Below are 15,581 nucleotides of genomic sequence, written 5' to 3' on the forward strand. Positions count from 1 at the left end.
GCTCCTATACTCTAGCACTTTAATTTAGTAAAGCTAGTAATAGTTTTAACTAATATATTAGACTTTACTATAGTAGTAATCTTACTTTAGCCCTAAACATTTAAGCTAGTAACTAACCTTTATTAGAAGCTAGTAGCGTTCTAGAGCTATAAGTTTACTAGCCTATTAATTTAATAGTATATATATAATAAGAAGCTTTCTATAATTATAAAATTATTTAGGCAGTAGAGATACTACCTTAAATATACTCTATTAACAATCTAAGTCCTCTCTAATTATAATAACCTTTAGTACTTTATAACTATAAAGGAACTCTCCCCTAAATAAGCATATTAAGTAAAAGAGCTAGCTTAATTTAACTTTAAAGTTAAATATAAGCTAGAACTAGAGAACCTAGCTAATAGTCTCTTAAGATACCCTAACTATATACAGGGCCTTATAGTTAGAGAATAATAGGCACTTTATAATACAATATTACCTACACTTTAATAGAAGCTTTAAATATAGACTCTTTAAAAGTCTAAGGCTTAACTAATTAATTAGGTAATTTTAGTAGAAGACTACTCTAGGAGTAGGCTAGTACAGCTCTGTTAACCCTCTAAAATAGTTTCTAAACAGGAATTCCTTAATAGTAGTTTAGCTACTAGCAGTACACTACTCTTAGCTCTTAACAGCCCTTCTATAGGCTATAATAGTTAGGGTTAATCTAAATTATTTAAAGCTTAGAGGCAGGACTTTAATATAGCTATAGTATTAGACTATAAGCTTAATAATTAGGTTCTAGCCCCTATACACCTTATAAACAAAGCTGTATAAGGGGAAAACACTTATATACTAAAAATTCTAAAATAGCTCTCTAATTTTATTAGATAGGTTTAAGAATAGAATAAGGCCTATCCTATAAATAAAGCGCTAGCAGTACAGAGAGACAGCAGAGTAATTAAGGGTACTGCCTTATAGGAAGTTAACCCTAGTAGTATCCTACGTAGGAGTAAGAAAGTATAGATTTCTAATAATATTACTCTACGCTAAAATATACTTATAAGGAACTATAATAATCCTATAAAAGGTTACTATAAAGTTAAAAAGACTAGAGACCTCCTTATAAAAAAGTATTACTAGCTACACCTTAAACTAGATATCTATAAATATATTAAAAGGTATACTACTTACTAGTTAAATAAGATTTAACAGTATAAGCTATAGAGAATACTAGTACCTCTCCCTATACCTAATATAGCATAGTAATATTACTCTTTAGACTTTATTACTAACTTACCTAAGTTAAAAGATAACCTAGGGAATATATATAATTTAATTCTAGTATTAGTAAATAGGTTTAGTAAGTATATCTACTACCTCCTTATAACTAAAATAATCTTATTCTAAAGGGTAGCTAAACTACTCCTTAAATAAGTATTCTTAAAACAAGGACTTCTAGACACCCTACTATTAGATTATAGCTTAGTATTTACTAGTTAATTCTAGTTAGATATATACTACTACCTTAAAATTAACTATTACCTAAGTATAGCATTCTACCCCTAGACTAATAGTTAAACTAAAAGGCTAAACTAAGAGCTTAAAACATACCTATATATCTATATAAACTATAAGTAGGATAACTAGGTCTTATTATTACTATATACTAAATATATATATAACTCTAAAGTATACTTTATATATAAAGAATACCCTATTAAGGTAGTATTTAGGTTAAACCTAAAAGGCTTTAATAGAATTCTAGATAAGCACTAGTTAAGGCAACCTCCTAAAGTCTAGAATAAAGATATAAAGGCGCTAGAGTTCTACTAGTAAGTTACTAAAAGACTTACTTAATAGTAAGAAATATAGAAAGAAGTAAAGCAGAGCCTTAAGCATACCTAGAAGAATATAACAAAATAGTATAATACTAAGCACTCTAAGAAATACTATACTAAAGGTAAGTAGGTACTCCTTTAAGTAAAAAATATTACTACTAGGCAGCCTTTAAAGAAATTTAACGCTAGGTACCTTAGGCCCTTTATAATTATAAAGTATATTAGGAAATTAGCCTATAAACTAGTACTACTACCCTCTATAGAGCGTATATATCTAGTATTTAATATATTATTACTTAAACTATAGCAGGAACCCCTTACTAAAAAGGGCTTTTAGCTAAAGCCTATATAACTTCTAAAGAATACCCTACCTAGAGATAGGTATAAGGTTAAAGAAATTATAGAATACTACAATACTACTACCTAAAAGCAGGAGTATAGAGTAAAGTAGCTAGGTTAGTCTAATAAGAACACTACCTAGGAACTACTTAAAAATCTTAATTACTATAATAAAATCCTCTAAGACTATCTAGTAAACCTATAAGATACATCTTAGGGCACCTATAGGCTGCCTAAAGAACATAGGTAGAAGGTAAAGGTTCTACTAAATCTAGAAGTTAATAATCTACTAAAGTAGAAATAAGGATGTTCTAGAAAGAATATTTAAAAGAAAGAAGAAGAAGGAAGCTAGAGCTATAGTATAGTAATTACCTCTAAAACTAAAATTACAAACTAGTATAGAATAATATAGGCCTTAGTAAAGATAGAAAATTATAATTATTATTCCTTATACTATCTAAAGAAACTAAAATATATATCTACTAAGGAAACCTTTATAGTTACCTATTAGAACGCTATAGAGTTAGAACTAATACTACTAGAGTTATACTTAGTAGTTAAAGAACTAGAAAAGCTAGTAGTAGAAGCCTTTCTAGAAGCACTACTAGCTACCTTCTAACTAGGAGTATAAGGAGCTACTAAATAAAGACGCTTCTAGAGTAATAGTAAGAATAAAATCTCCTTCTCCTTAGTATTAGAAATATTAGTACTGTAGTAGTAAAAGCGCTAGTTAATATTCTTAGAAGCGCTATTACGTAGGAAGTAAGCCTCTATAGGAGCGTAAATAATAACATTATTAAGACAACGTAGGCTAGCAGTACTAATACGCTAGTAAATAGGTTTAGAGTACCTAATAATAGGTTAGAGTTAAGTTAAGGTTATATAGACTCTAGGTTAGAGTTAGGTTAGAGTAGTCTAAGCTTAGGGTTATAGTTAGGTTAGAGTAGTCTAAGCTTAGGGTTAAAGTTAAGTTAGAGTAGACTATACGTTAGGTTAAAGTTAAAGTTAGGTTACATAGACCTAGACAGAGGTATAGCTAATTAGGTATATAATAATAAACTATAGTAAAGTCCTCTAATTAGTAGAGCCTACCTAACCTCTACCTAAGGTCTATATAACTCTAACCCTACTCTAACCTAATACTAGTATAAAAAACTTAAGTTAGAGTTAAGTTAAAGTAGACTATACGTTAGGTATAGGTTAGGTTAGAGTTAAGTTATACTTATATAAGACCTAACTTCTACCTAACTCTAACCTATTTACTAGTATAAGTACTAAGACCTAACTAGAACAGATTAGTAACAGAAAGATACTAGAATAATAGTAGACTAACCTTATATTACTCTAAGTTATACTAAGTAGAAACTTAATAAGCCTAACTAAAAGCTATAGTAGAGAGACTGCTATTAGTAATAGTATAGTACTTAGTATAATTATACTTAAGGAAACTCTTATAATAAGCCTTAGTATAGGTATAAGTATTTACCTAGTTAGCCTATACCTAGTTATCTACAAAGAGCGTATTAGAGTTAGTAGTAGATATAAAGCTAGTAAACTTCTAAGTCTTACGTAAGGCGTACTTAAGGTAGTAGTTAAGGATATTAATAGTGTAATAGAACTTAGGCAGGATCTATTAGAGTTAGCAATAAACAAGGTATAGATAGAATAGAATAGAAAACTTACCTTAGTATAACCTCTAGTCTTAGTATTAGAATAACTACTATAGATACCCTAACTAGCCTTACATTTATAGTACAGCTTATTACCCTACTATAGCTTAAAAAACAATATAACAGTACTATTAGAAAGGCGTTTTTAGGAGGTAGTAGTAAGAAAGTTAATATAGCCTATATACTAGAAGTAAGTAAGGGTAGGCTAAAGGGCTATACTAGTAAGGAGCTAGTAGATCTACTTAGGCAGAGGTATATTACTAATATAGAAAGGCAGAAGCATAGTAAGTTAATAAGAAGAAGGTTATTATAGTAATATTAAAGTTATAAAGTAATATATAGGTATTTTATACCTATCTAGTACATGCGCATAGGCCCTTTAGAACTACTATAATACTATACTACTTTACCTTACTTTACGTATACTAATAACTATAAAAAGTTATTATAATATAAATAAATAATAAATACTACTTAAGATACTAGGACTATACCTAGTAAACTACTTATAAAGAGCTAATAGACCTCTATAAAGGAACTATAGTTATAAACCCTATAAAGAGTATAATAGGCACTAATATTAAAGTAAGTACTGCCTACACAGGATAAACCTCTAAGGAGGCTACTAGTAATATACCTTATAAGGATAACGCTAGCCTATAAATAATTACATAAGTTAGTATAAATACTAACTATAATAATAGAGTAAGTAAATAATAAATTATTATAAGTAAACTCTATATTAAGCCTTTACTTTACATAATTACGTATTATAAAGCCCCTAGAATAGGGCTAGAGAAGTAACAGAGCCTAATAAACTATCTATATAGTTAATAGGTACCTAATAAGGCAAAACTTATAAACACAAAGTTACTAATAATAACGTATAGTAAGTATAACTGCGCCCCTAAGGATTATAATCTAGGGATAATAATAAATAGGACCTTTTACAGAGGCCTAGCAGTTACCTATAATAAACTAGGCTATACTTACTAAAGTTACAAAGACTTAGTAATAAGGATATAAGCCTAGTATAGTAGGCCCCTAGGCTAGATCTAAGGACTAGCCTAGAGAAAACTTAAATAATTTAGTACTAAATTTCTCCTAAACTATTTTCCCTCTATAGGAGGTTTTTATAGAGTTTAATTAAGGTAACTATGTAAATTAAATACCTATTTATCTACTCTAAAAATTCTAGCAGTTTAGGATAAACTATAAGAAAGGAGAGAGCTTTATTATAGGTATTTCTATCTAAGCTTCTGTTAGCCTACCTTTAGTAGACCTCTAGGCTAAGGGCGTAAGGCCCTTAGAGCTCTAGTATATAGTACTTATAAATCTCTAGGGCTTATACCCTAAGGATTTGTCTAATCTCTTAATAAATACCTATTTATCCTATATCTTAATTACCTGTTTATAGTGCCCTTACATATACCTACTAAAACTTTTAAAGTTATCTAGATTAGAGCTCTATAAAGTATCTATAAATATATTAATAGAGGCCTATATAGAGTTACGCTAGAATGTAAGAATATACTAATATATATATTTAATATAGCGTAGTACTTAAAGGGCTAATTTATAATAGTTAGATAAAGGATTAGAATTAAAAGTACTAAGTATACTAACAGTAAACGCTAGGTTAGGCCTAGTACTAATAACTAAATAGTTAATTAATCTAATAAGCTACTAAAAGAGTTATCTATAGTCTTTATCTATAGGTTTATTAGTACAGCTTAGAAATATATTAGCGTTAAGAGGAGTTTATCTACTATTATATTATACTATAGTAAACTAGTCTAGGATTTAAAGAGTATATTAATTTTAGCTTAGGGTAATAAATTTAGGTTATATATTAATTTCTAATCCTAATAGGTAATAGGCTTAGCTAAGGTCTTTGCATTTAAGGTTCTTAGAAATTATATTCTTAAAATATTAGATTTTAGCTACAGGACTAACTAGGAGTAGGTTATTAACATAGATAGCTATTATAATATACTTAATAAATATATAGGAATTAAAGTTTATCTATAAGTATCTATTAGATAGGAGGTAGTTATAGAGTATACTAAACTATTCCTTTCCTAACTACTTAAGGCTATATAGGGTTTTACAGAGCCTTAGGATTTTTCTAGGGTAGAGAAAGTTTCTAGGCAGCTAACATATATATAACTTCTCTAATAGGTTACTATTAAGGTAGGTAGTGTTAAAATTAATTTAGTAGATATTATAGTTATATTAAGAACTCTACTACAGCAGTAGATAGAGGCTGTTATAGTAGATAATAGAAGAGTAAGTTTTAGTAAAGTCCTAGCTAGGCACTTATAAGAATCCTTAGGTAATAAGTTAGGCTTTATACTAAACTATATTACTAGATATATTATATTTAACAGCAAAGACCTATTATAAACTAATAATATAGTAGGACTTAGATTCCTTAGCTTCTATTTATATACTATTCTTCTAGTGTAATCTAAGCTTAGTGTAAATAGCCTTTTCCTACTAGTACTACTTATAGGATTATTTAGCTTCTTGTAATATCTTTAGAACTATATCTTTGCAGTCTTAGGTTATAAATATATATATCTTATCTTTATTAGAGAATATTGCTATATTTCCTAGAGCTTTGCAGCTAGGTTTTATAGTTCTACTAGATTAAGTAGTAACTACTAGCGTAGAGGCTAAAGGTGTAGATATCTTAGGTACCTTTTTAGAGGTAGAAAGAGTAGTAATAGGCTAGCAAATTAGTAAGTGCTTAGAAAGGCTTAGTGCTAGTCTTAATATCTTCTGTCTTATAGGTATAATTAGTAGCTTAGGAATTAATAGTTTAAAGTCTCCTCTGCTAGTTAAAGATTTAGATTTTAGGGCAGTAGGTATTATTAATTTATTACTAAAGTTAATAGCAGGGAGCTTATAGACTATTAGGAGGTACAGTTTAAACTTTATATCCTTAGATTCTAAGATAACTTATTAGCTAGGAATATATACGCAATGTATCTTAAATAATTTCCTATAACCTACAAAAATCCTAAGCTTAGACTAGTACATAAGTTTAGTACTAGGAGCTTTAGCTTTAAATAGGATATAGATATAAACTTCTAATCTAAAAGAGTACAGGTACTTAATTATAGGTAGTTAATTAAAGAGGGCGTTATACAGAGTCTCCTAGACTAGAATATAGAAATAAGGTATAATATTTTTTAAAAATATTATAGTATAAATTACTTTAGCCTAAAGCCTAATATTTAAGTTACTAGTAATTATAGTATAAGCAGTAGTAATAATAGTTTAGTTAAAATACTTAGCTATACTATTAGACTTATAGTAATAGGAAGAAGCCTTACTGTAGATTATACTATTTCTATTAAAAAATATCTAGAGTTTGCTAGCTATATATTTACCCCTATTATTAGAATAGAAGGTCTTAATATTAGCGTTAAACTAGCGTTCTAGATATACTATAAAATCTATAATAATTTTTAGTATATTAGACTTCTTTTTAAGGAAGCGTATCTAGGCAAAGCAGGTATTTTTATTAATAAATAAGATAAAATATTATGTACTACTAACTAATAGTAAGGAAAACTTTCTAGAAAGATTAGAGTATATATATTCTAGGCACTAGGTACTATTTAGCAGCAGTAATCCTAGCTTAGAATAGGTTAATTTAAACATTTAATAGGGCTTATAGGTAAAGTTTAAGGGCTTGCTTAGAATTATATCTACGTCTACGTATAGATATAAGGAATTTCCTAAGATATAGAAGTAGCTAATAGTATAGTAAAACTCCTTATATAAGGCAAAATTAGCAGATAGTAAGTTAGAATTTATAGTCTAGATCTCTATAACGCCCTAGTAGTATTTAGCCTATATTAAATAAGAACTGTTAGACTTAACTAAGAAGAGGTTATCTTCTTAAGCCTATATATTACATTCTTTATTTTATACGTATAGCTAGCTAAACAATCTTATAGAGCAAAGTTTCTTACTATAAAGAATATTAGTTAGTTCTGTTATCTAAGTTAAGCTATTAGGTAGGTAATAGGAAAAGTAAACAGTGCTCTAGCTATTAATTAGAAGCTTCTGTTATCTAGTAATTATAATTATGCTCTGCTAAAGGAGTAGAGTAGTAAAATTATTAATGTTACTAGATATATATTATAAAGCTCTAGAGTTAAATAACTATTATAAAGTAATAGTACTAGGTCTAGGTTAAGATAGGTAGGTAGCTTTAGCAATAGTAGTGTAGGTAATAGGAAGTAAATTAAAATCTATACTAACCTAGTAGTATTATTTACTAAAGGTATTTGTTATAGTAGCTAAGAAAGTATTTACCTCTAAGTTTAAGTTATTATCTAAGATAAGGACAGCGTTAGCTCTAGATTACAAGGATTTAGCCTACTTTATATTTCTAAATTCTCTAACTTATTTAGCTCTAGAGTCTTAATATTTCTTAAGCTTATAGTAATCCTAGTATAAATAGCTAATAAAGGTAAAGTTCTACTTCTAATACTATATATATTTAACTAGAGATATCTAAGTTTCTAACACAGGAGCCTTAGTATTAGAAGAGTAGAATAGAGGTCTAGTAGCTTAGTTACTAGAGAAGGTTCTTACTAAGTAGGCTAAAGTATCCTTAATATTAATACTATACTTTTTAGCTAGATTAAGCATTTTTAGCTTAATATCTATAAAGAAGGTAACATTGTAGGTTAATAGGTTATTAATAATATAGTCTATTATATCTAATAATATAATTAGGAAGAAGAATCTCTTAACTTTATCTAACTTAAATATAGGTTTTATAGCTTTTACTACTATTTATAAAGATATCTAGCACTGTTTAGATATACATATCTATATTTAATAGAACTTATTTAGGTGCTGTATAAAGTTATCTCTATTACTATACCTAAGGTTTGTAAGGTTACAGAAGAGATAGATACTAGTAGTACCTATATTCTAGTTAAATTAGGCAGATAGGTGCTCCTAGGCAGCTAAAGCTGTGCTGTAGGTAGTAATACTTATAGTTAAGTTAGTATAAACAGAGCTTATAAGTATTACTATTGCCTTAGTATTATTAGTATTCTAGGTATCTTAGGTATTACCTTTAAGGATAGGGCAGGTAGTCTTCTTCCTAATAATATTCTAGAGGCTAGTATACTTAAGGGCTATAGTCTATGCTAAACACTATTCTAGGTAATTATTACCCTAAAAAGTAAGCTTTAGAAAAGAGGAGGAGTTAAGCTTAAATATATAATTAGTAGCTATAATATACCTAGTATATAGGTAGTTGTTATATAGAGGTAAGGCTACTAGTAAGGTACTGTTTACTAGAGTAGTAACGTAGACGCGTTATAGATATAACGCGTTTCCTTAGGTAGAAGTAGCAGGACCTTCTAGCAATAATAAATTTGCTATTTATTAAGAGTAAAGAACTATAAAAGGAAGATAGATATAATTATTAAAAGAGGATAATATAGTAATTATAAAAAGGCACAGAGGCGCAGGTGCTTATAACCTATAAAACGTAGTATGTGTAGTGTAAGAGTTGTAGATTTACTATAGAGGAGGCGCGAGCTCTATAGCTCGCGCGCTAGTCCTAAACTAGTGATGCAGACCGGGGAATCGCCCCTACCAACAATCGTTAACGAGACCCACGTGATCCCCAACCAAAGTCAGGTATCTGGCAAAGCGCGGATCAGATTCGTCCACGCCTGATTTGATAGTGAATTTTGCGGCCGCAATCACGAAGCTTGGACGGTGTTAGCTCATCTTTCACATCGAGCTACTTGAGCAGTACAAAAACGCTTACCTTGCGCCCACGTTCAGTTGCCGGAATTCAAGGTACTGCTGAACAGAAAAGAAGTTTCCCTCAGGGTGAACGAAACGAAACGCACTTCGCAGTGCTTGGAGTATCCCATGGCCTCCATTACCTCCCGCAGCATCTTCGTCATATATGCTGCTAACCACGTCATCCAAGTGCTGTTGGAGCGGACTTGTCGACTTTCGTGTTATTTCGGCCTTGGGGCCATCGAAGCGGCCGAAAAAGTCGTTTCTGAGATCTGAAAGCTGTGGAGAAAGACATTAACCGTAAGGCCGAGCATCATCTACCCGGGGTACACTTACCGCCGATCCCTCACTTTCCTCTATCTTGTCTAAAAGACATCGTTAGCACTTGAATCATGGCAATTACTACAACATGTTACACTTACTGTCGAAGACAAAGTATATAATCATCTGCATTATCCTAAATCGCACCCCTTGTACCACAGCTCAGTCCTGATTGTGTACGAGGTCTACAATGGTGTAGACGCGGTCCAGCAGGGTCCAACAACCCTCCGAATCAAACTAGCCATTTCAAGATCATGACCCGTGATGCCGGTGTGTTCACCAATCAGCATGTCGAAAGAGCCTTGTTGAAAGTTCAGTTTGTTTTCTGGTGCATTCTTGATCTCATCCATGTACTTGAAAGGTAAGATTACGATTTCGCTTGGGTGGTGACGAAACTTGTAAGGACGATCTGGATACTATTCATCGTCAATATTATTCATCCCTTTCTGGCACATCGCAATTTTTTGAGGACGAACCTGTTTAGATCCGCGAGCCAGTAGCTCATGATAATTTCCTTCGTCGGCCAACTCTATCACAGGGACGTCGACCTTGGTGGGGCGAATGACTTGCGTAATCTTGAACGGTAGAAAATGCGCTAGCCTTTTGAGAAAAGTGAGAAGGAAGTCGTTTATTACATATTAAAGATATGTAGAAACAATAGACAAGACGACAATTCCAATTGCCAAAGAAGGCGATCTGGCCATCTCTCCACTTTAGAACGCAGACTCGGTGGATTGATTCATGTTGCTGCTTTCCATCAGGTTCTTTCCTTTAATTTACTCGAAGATAGCACGCTGGGAGAGCGGTCATTTAAGATTGTATCGTATGAGAGTTTTGATAGCAGGTTACGGGGGGGAGGTTTGTGGATCATTCCCTGGCACGGTTCCACATTACAGGAGGTCAATACTGTCATTGCTGGAACTACTCATCGATCTTCCAGACCTTTTGCTCCTCGAAACAAGTAGTTATGTCTTCCATACGCAGCCTGTGCCTCGTGCTGGTTGGAGTAGCTACACATCTATGCTGCTTCCATCGATTCGAGCATCACATGTTTGGCGGAAGGTACTTTCAGCTAATATTCCTCTTTGTGACTGCACATGTCACGAACAGTACCTTGAACTACTCGAAATCGCTACAGACCGCTCTCGGCAATGTTCTCGTACTCATTGCCCTCTTTCTCAATGGTCTTTATCTCAGCCTGATCTTCGACCACTTTTTCCTCAGCCCATTACGTAGGTTCCCTGGCCCCATTGGCGCCAAAATTTCCAACCTGTGGTTATCGCTGCACTTGCGAAATTGCGATGCGCACAAAAGACTCTTTGCTTTACACGAGACCTACGGCGATTTCTTAAGGATCGGCTCCTCCGACCTGTCCATTGTTCATCCTAAAGCCGTTCAAGTAATCTACGCCCCGCAGTCAAAATGCACAAAGGCGGACTGGTACGACCTAACTCTGCCCATGGTATCAATACAAACAACGCGTAACAGAGCATTGCACGGTCAACGACGTCGCATCTGGAGCCGTGCATTTGCCGAGAAATCACTGCGTGGTTACGAGCAGAGTATTTCCGTCTTCCAGGACCAGTTGATGCGGAAAGTGCAGGCAGCGGCACAGCAACCCATCAACGTCACTGAGCTACTTAGTTTGTATAGCTTCGATGTTATGGGTGACCTTGCCTTTGGAGAGTCGTTCGATATGCTAAGAAATGGCGAGATGCATTGGGCGGTGAAGCTGGTGGATGAAGCCATGGCACCGATGGGCCTCATGCTGCCTACGCGGTTGTTGACGACGATTTCGTTTGCAACAAGAGGGTGGTGGCGCTTTATTGTATACTGTTGCCAGAAACTGGATGAGGTGATCGATGTATGCGTTCCTGTATCCACCGATATATTCCGTGTTGCTAATGCTTTAGTCAGGATAAGAAGATAACGTCGACAATCCTTACTACATTACTCGAACCGTACAACGGTTTCACACCTTCCGGTGCGGACTTGAACGTGCTATAAGGAGATACGCAGCTTATAATCGTCGCTGGCAGGTTCGTATGTAGTAGCAAGCAATCGTTCACTGCTAATTTGCCGTGGCGATACCACGGCGACCACATTATCAAGTTTGTTATATGAGCTCGTCAAAACCCCGATTATATACCACGTTTAAGAAAAGAACTAGCACCTCACATAAGTGTCAATAATGATATACAACACCACCCACTCCAGTACCTGGAGCACTTGAATGCCGTTATCAGTGAGACTCTTCGGCTCCATCCACCTGTGAGTACCGCACTGCAACGCGCAACGCCCCCTGAGGGACTACATATCGAAGATACATATATTCCTGGTTATACCACCGTCTGGTGTCCGCAATACGTGATTGGTAGAAGTAAGTTCTGCGAAGTGTCTGGAATCCCACGGTTGGGTCGACTGACCTCCCAAACCATAGGTGAGGCCGTCTATGACAATGCGAGGGGCTTTATACCCGAGTGCTGGTCTACATCGCCCAGTTTGGTGAAAGAAAAGGGCGCGTATGCGCCCTTCTCTGCAGTTACGATACTACCATTGACGTTTCCCAACTATGTATTGACAACGGTAGGCTCCTATAGCTGCATTGGAAAACCTCTGGTGTTGTTGAACATTCGATCTACAACTGCGAAATTAATCATGAAGTTTGATCTAGGGTTCGCCGAGGGCGAGGATGGAACGGGGTTCGAAAAGAACACAAAAACGCAGTTTACAGCAGCTCCTGGTGATATGTATCTCAAGTTTACTGAGAGGTAATCAAAAGTGTTCGAGAACAAGGATGACTAATTACCATTGTTTACTTCATATGCACTGAGTGTCTGTTGGGTTGGGAAAAGACCACGAAAGTTGAATTGCAATGTATGACAGTATTAGACTTGCGTTATTTCTCGGGATATCGAACTTATCCCACTTTCTCAGGTGCGCGAATCTCATCATAACCCACTGCTTCAGTGCTTTTTGAATCCTCTCATCAAGCAGGCCGTCGCAAGAGCAGAGGACAAAGCTCTGCCACGCTTATAGAGTGACTTGGAATTTAGGATGAGTACGAATCTTTTCGCCGTACTTGAGCAATAGGAACGGCACTGGCGACAAAGCAAGAGCGATGAAAGCCAATAACGTGTTGCCCCAGCCCAATCCTAGATCCGCATACAGCCGTCGTCCGGCCAATGGTAATACTGCCCCAAACAGCGACCTGACTACAGTATTGGTAGCCAGTGCACTTGCTGCGTACATACCAAAGGTATCGATAAGGTACATCTGAATTGGCAAGAAAGCACACATAATACCGAAGCCGATGAATGATGTACCAATGATGGGCACAATCCAGTGTACTGCGTACTTGGCTGACCATCCATACCAGATGAGACCAATCGGGATCAGGAAGGCACCGACAATCAACGGTGGAAGTCGATGTTCTGGTTTTGTTGGTCCTTCAGCTGCCTTCTTCTTGTAGTATTTGTCCGCCATGCTTCCGACACCAAACTGTCCGAGGACAAATCCAACACCTAAGCCTAGATAAGCGAGACCTACTTCCCCGGCGTTGAAACCGTACTGTTCCTGGAAGACGAAGCCAAAGGTTGTGAACAAGAAATAAAGGTAGCTGTAGATGATGGACATGTCGATTGCTAGGATAGCAACGATGGGCGAGAAGAACAACATCTTAGTGGGCCGAATGATAGCAAGCTTGAAGTACTGAATGCGGGTGAAGCCCTTATCGAACTTGGACTTGTGATTGGGATCGCCTGTTTTCTTTCGGAGGTTTGCAGCTTTCTTCTCAAGTAGAACTGGCGCGTACGTTTCTCGCAGGATGAAATGCGTCGCTATGATTCCAACTCCCGTCTAAAAAAGCTTTAGCGATCGTTGAGAATTTGGAGAAGTCAAGCTCCTTACCATGATTGCAGTGAACCAGAACGTCCATCGCCATCCGATTTCCTGTGCCATGAATCCACCAATGACCGGGCCAACAACAGGTCCCTACAATGGTTTGTCAATTTCGGGATCGAGTCAATCCATGTGGGTTGGCTTACTAGTAGCGGCCCCATTGCCCAGATTGTTAATGCTTTTCCCCGCTCGACTGGCACCATCAAATCTGAGATAGTTCCACCGCCGAGAACCAGTGGAGGGCAAGCGGAGATTCCCTGGCAGAGACGAAAAAACACGAACATCCCCATACCCGTGCTCACTGCGCACGCGACGGAAAATATGAGGAACAGGATGTTGGCAACATAGTACACTGGGAAGCGACCGTATATTTCACCGAGCGGCGCAAGGAACAGGGGACCAACGCAGAATCCGAGAATGTAGATGGAGACGATGAAGCTTGCAAGCTCCTCATTGGTGTTGTGAAAGTCTCTCAACAACTGAGGGACGCCGGGTGCAAATATCGTGGATCCAAAGGACCTGCGTGGTTGAAAGTTAATCAGGTTGTCTCGTCGTATGCGGATAGCTGACGTACGTAACAAAGGTAATGTATGCGACCAGAGCGATTGTAGACCATTTCTTGTTCTTTGACCAGTTCATGGGATTGTTTGGGTCGTCTGCAGAATCCCAGTCGACGATAGTCGACGTAGTCAATTTCTCCATGTCTTGTACACTGCTGGCGTTCATGCCGTTGGCTTCGACTTTGGCTACTGGAATGGCCGTGCCCGTGACTGTATCTTTGTTTGCCATTATTGTGCAGGACGTGTGATGTGGTTCTCGAGCAGGTTACAGGAATACTTTAGGATCAAAAAAGAAGCTAGCCAAGCCGTGTGAAGTTTTGGGCTAAGTATCAAGCAAAGTCATGGATAAGGGAGTATCTATTGTGTGCAGCTCAATACGGTGTGGCTTGAAGCCAGGACAAGGCTTCGGTGATAGTAACTGGAGTTAACGGGTTTACTAGTGCCCGGATTTAGGGCGCAACCAACTGCGGACGCTACGGTTGATGCCCGCGCCTCTCCACGCGGCTCGTTCATCTCCCCTGTTCGTTCCCCTGTCACTCCCCAGCTCTAACCCCCATGATCGAAGACGGATTACGCTACGTTTGTTGAACCCATGTTATCCGTCTTCCGCGACGTCGAGATTAGTATCGTGAACGATAGCGATACAATCGTGGACGTTGAAGCGCGAAGAGTGGTCTTGCACTGCACCAACCGAGCCGATACGGACGCAGGCAAATACAGGAATGAATATGTTTTCATCCTGACCATCAATGAGGACAGTAGGCATGTCGACAAGGTTGTCGAATTCATTGACGCGGCATATACCATGGACTTTAAACGTCGCATTGGCTCGGTTCGAGAGCCTGCCAACTCTGATAACGGGGAACAAGCTGCATTGGCGGGAAATGTAAGTTCTTCTCCCTCCCTGGGCGCCACACATTTATCTTCTTGACTGGAGGCTTGATCTTACAGCAGTCGTGAAACTCTTATTGGCAATACAATTTATTGCTGGCTGACAACGCCACTTTCTTTTGACGTACCGCCGTGTGAGTTCGCAGTTTCGAGGGACTCTGTTATTCATGCTGCTGAGAGCTGGCACGATGGCGTAGGTCAGCAACACAGAAGGTCAGCTTTTAGCTTGAGTGAAACAAACACAAAGCTGTTGAGATCGTGAGCTTTGTCGAGTTTATATACTATGCCTG

The 15,581-nt window shown here is 36.2% G+C and overlaps 5 protein-coding genes across 5 annotated transcripts; 2 read left to right on the forward strand and 3 right to left on the reverse strand.

Annotated features, from left to right (window-relative positions):
- Window positions 1-8,419: 8,419 nt before the first annotated feature.
- Window positions 8,420-8,632, reverse strand: P153DRAFT_294430 (uncharacterized protein; the record flags this gene model as incomplete). Its single annotated transcript, XM_033663958.1, has 1 exon — window positions 8,420-8,632. A coding segment is annotated over one exon (213 nt), but the record flags the coding sequence as incomplete, so codon positions are not given.
- A 733-nt stretch (window positions 8,633-9,365) lies between these two features.
- P153DRAFT_367982 (uncharacterized protein) lies at window positions 9,366-10,124 on the reverse strand. The gene is made up of 4 exons (XM_033668405.1): window positions 10,042-10,124; window positions 9,956-9,984; window positions 9,642-9,898; window positions 9,366-9,581 (listed from the first exon to the last, which is right to left on the reverse strand). The coding sequence occupies exons 1-4, from the start codon at window positions 10,070-10,072 to the stop codon at window positions 9,461-9,463; spliced, it is 438 nt and encodes a 145-aa protein (XP_033522477.1). The 5' UTR covers window positions 10,073-10,124; the 3' UTR covers window positions 9,366-9,460.
- A 783-nt stretch (window positions 10,125-10,907) lies between these two features.
- P153DRAFT_376970 (putative cytochrome P450) lies at window positions 10,908-12,715 on the forward strand (the record flags this gene model as incomplete). The annotated part of the gene is made up of 4 exons (XM_033669709.1): window positions 10,908-11,804; window positions 11,858-11,924; window positions 12,066-12,320; window positions 12,381-12,715. The coding sequence occupies 4 exons, from the start codon at window positions 10,908-10,910 to the stop codon at window positions 12,713-12,715; spliced, it is 1,554 nt and encodes a 517-aa protein (XP_033522478.1).
- Window positions 12,716-12,879: 164 nt separating this feature from the next.
- P153DRAFT_424028 (polyamine transporter 1) lies at window positions 12,880-14,542 on the reverse strand (the record flags this gene model as incomplete). Its single annotated transcript, XM_033672462.1, has 4 exons — window positions 12,880-13,798; window positions 13,850-13,933; window positions 13,987-14,359; window positions 14,415-14,542. The coding sequence occupies 4 exons, from the start codon at window positions 14,540-14,542 to the stop codon at window positions 12,974-12,976; spliced, it is 1,410 nt and encodes a 469-aa protein (XP_033522479.1). The 3' UTR covers window positions 12,880-12,973.
- Window positions 14,543-14,950: 408 nt separating this feature from the next.
- P153DRAFT_405351 (uncharacterized protein) lies at window positions 14,951-15,521 on the forward strand (the record flags this gene model as incomplete). Its single annotated transcript, XM_033672011.1, has 2 exons — window positions 14,951-15,286; window positions 15,489-15,521. The coding sequence occupies exons 1-2, from the start codon at window positions 14,993-14,995 to the stop codon at window positions 15,519-15,521; spliced, it is 327 nt and encodes a 108-aa protein (XP_033522480.1). The 5' UTR covers window positions 14,951-14,992.
- Window positions 15,522-15,581: the final 60 nt, after the last annotated feature.

The sequence above is a fragment of the Dothidotthia symphoricarpi genome (assembly GCF_010015815.1).
Source record: "Dothidotthia symphoricarpi CBS 119687 unplaced genomic scaffold P153scaffold_13, whole genome shotgun sequence".
In the NCBI taxonomy this organism is placed as follows: domain Eukaryota; kingdom Fungi; phylum Ascomycota; class Dothideomycetes; order Pleosporales; family Dothidotthiaceae; genus Dothidotthia; species Dothidotthia symphoricarpi.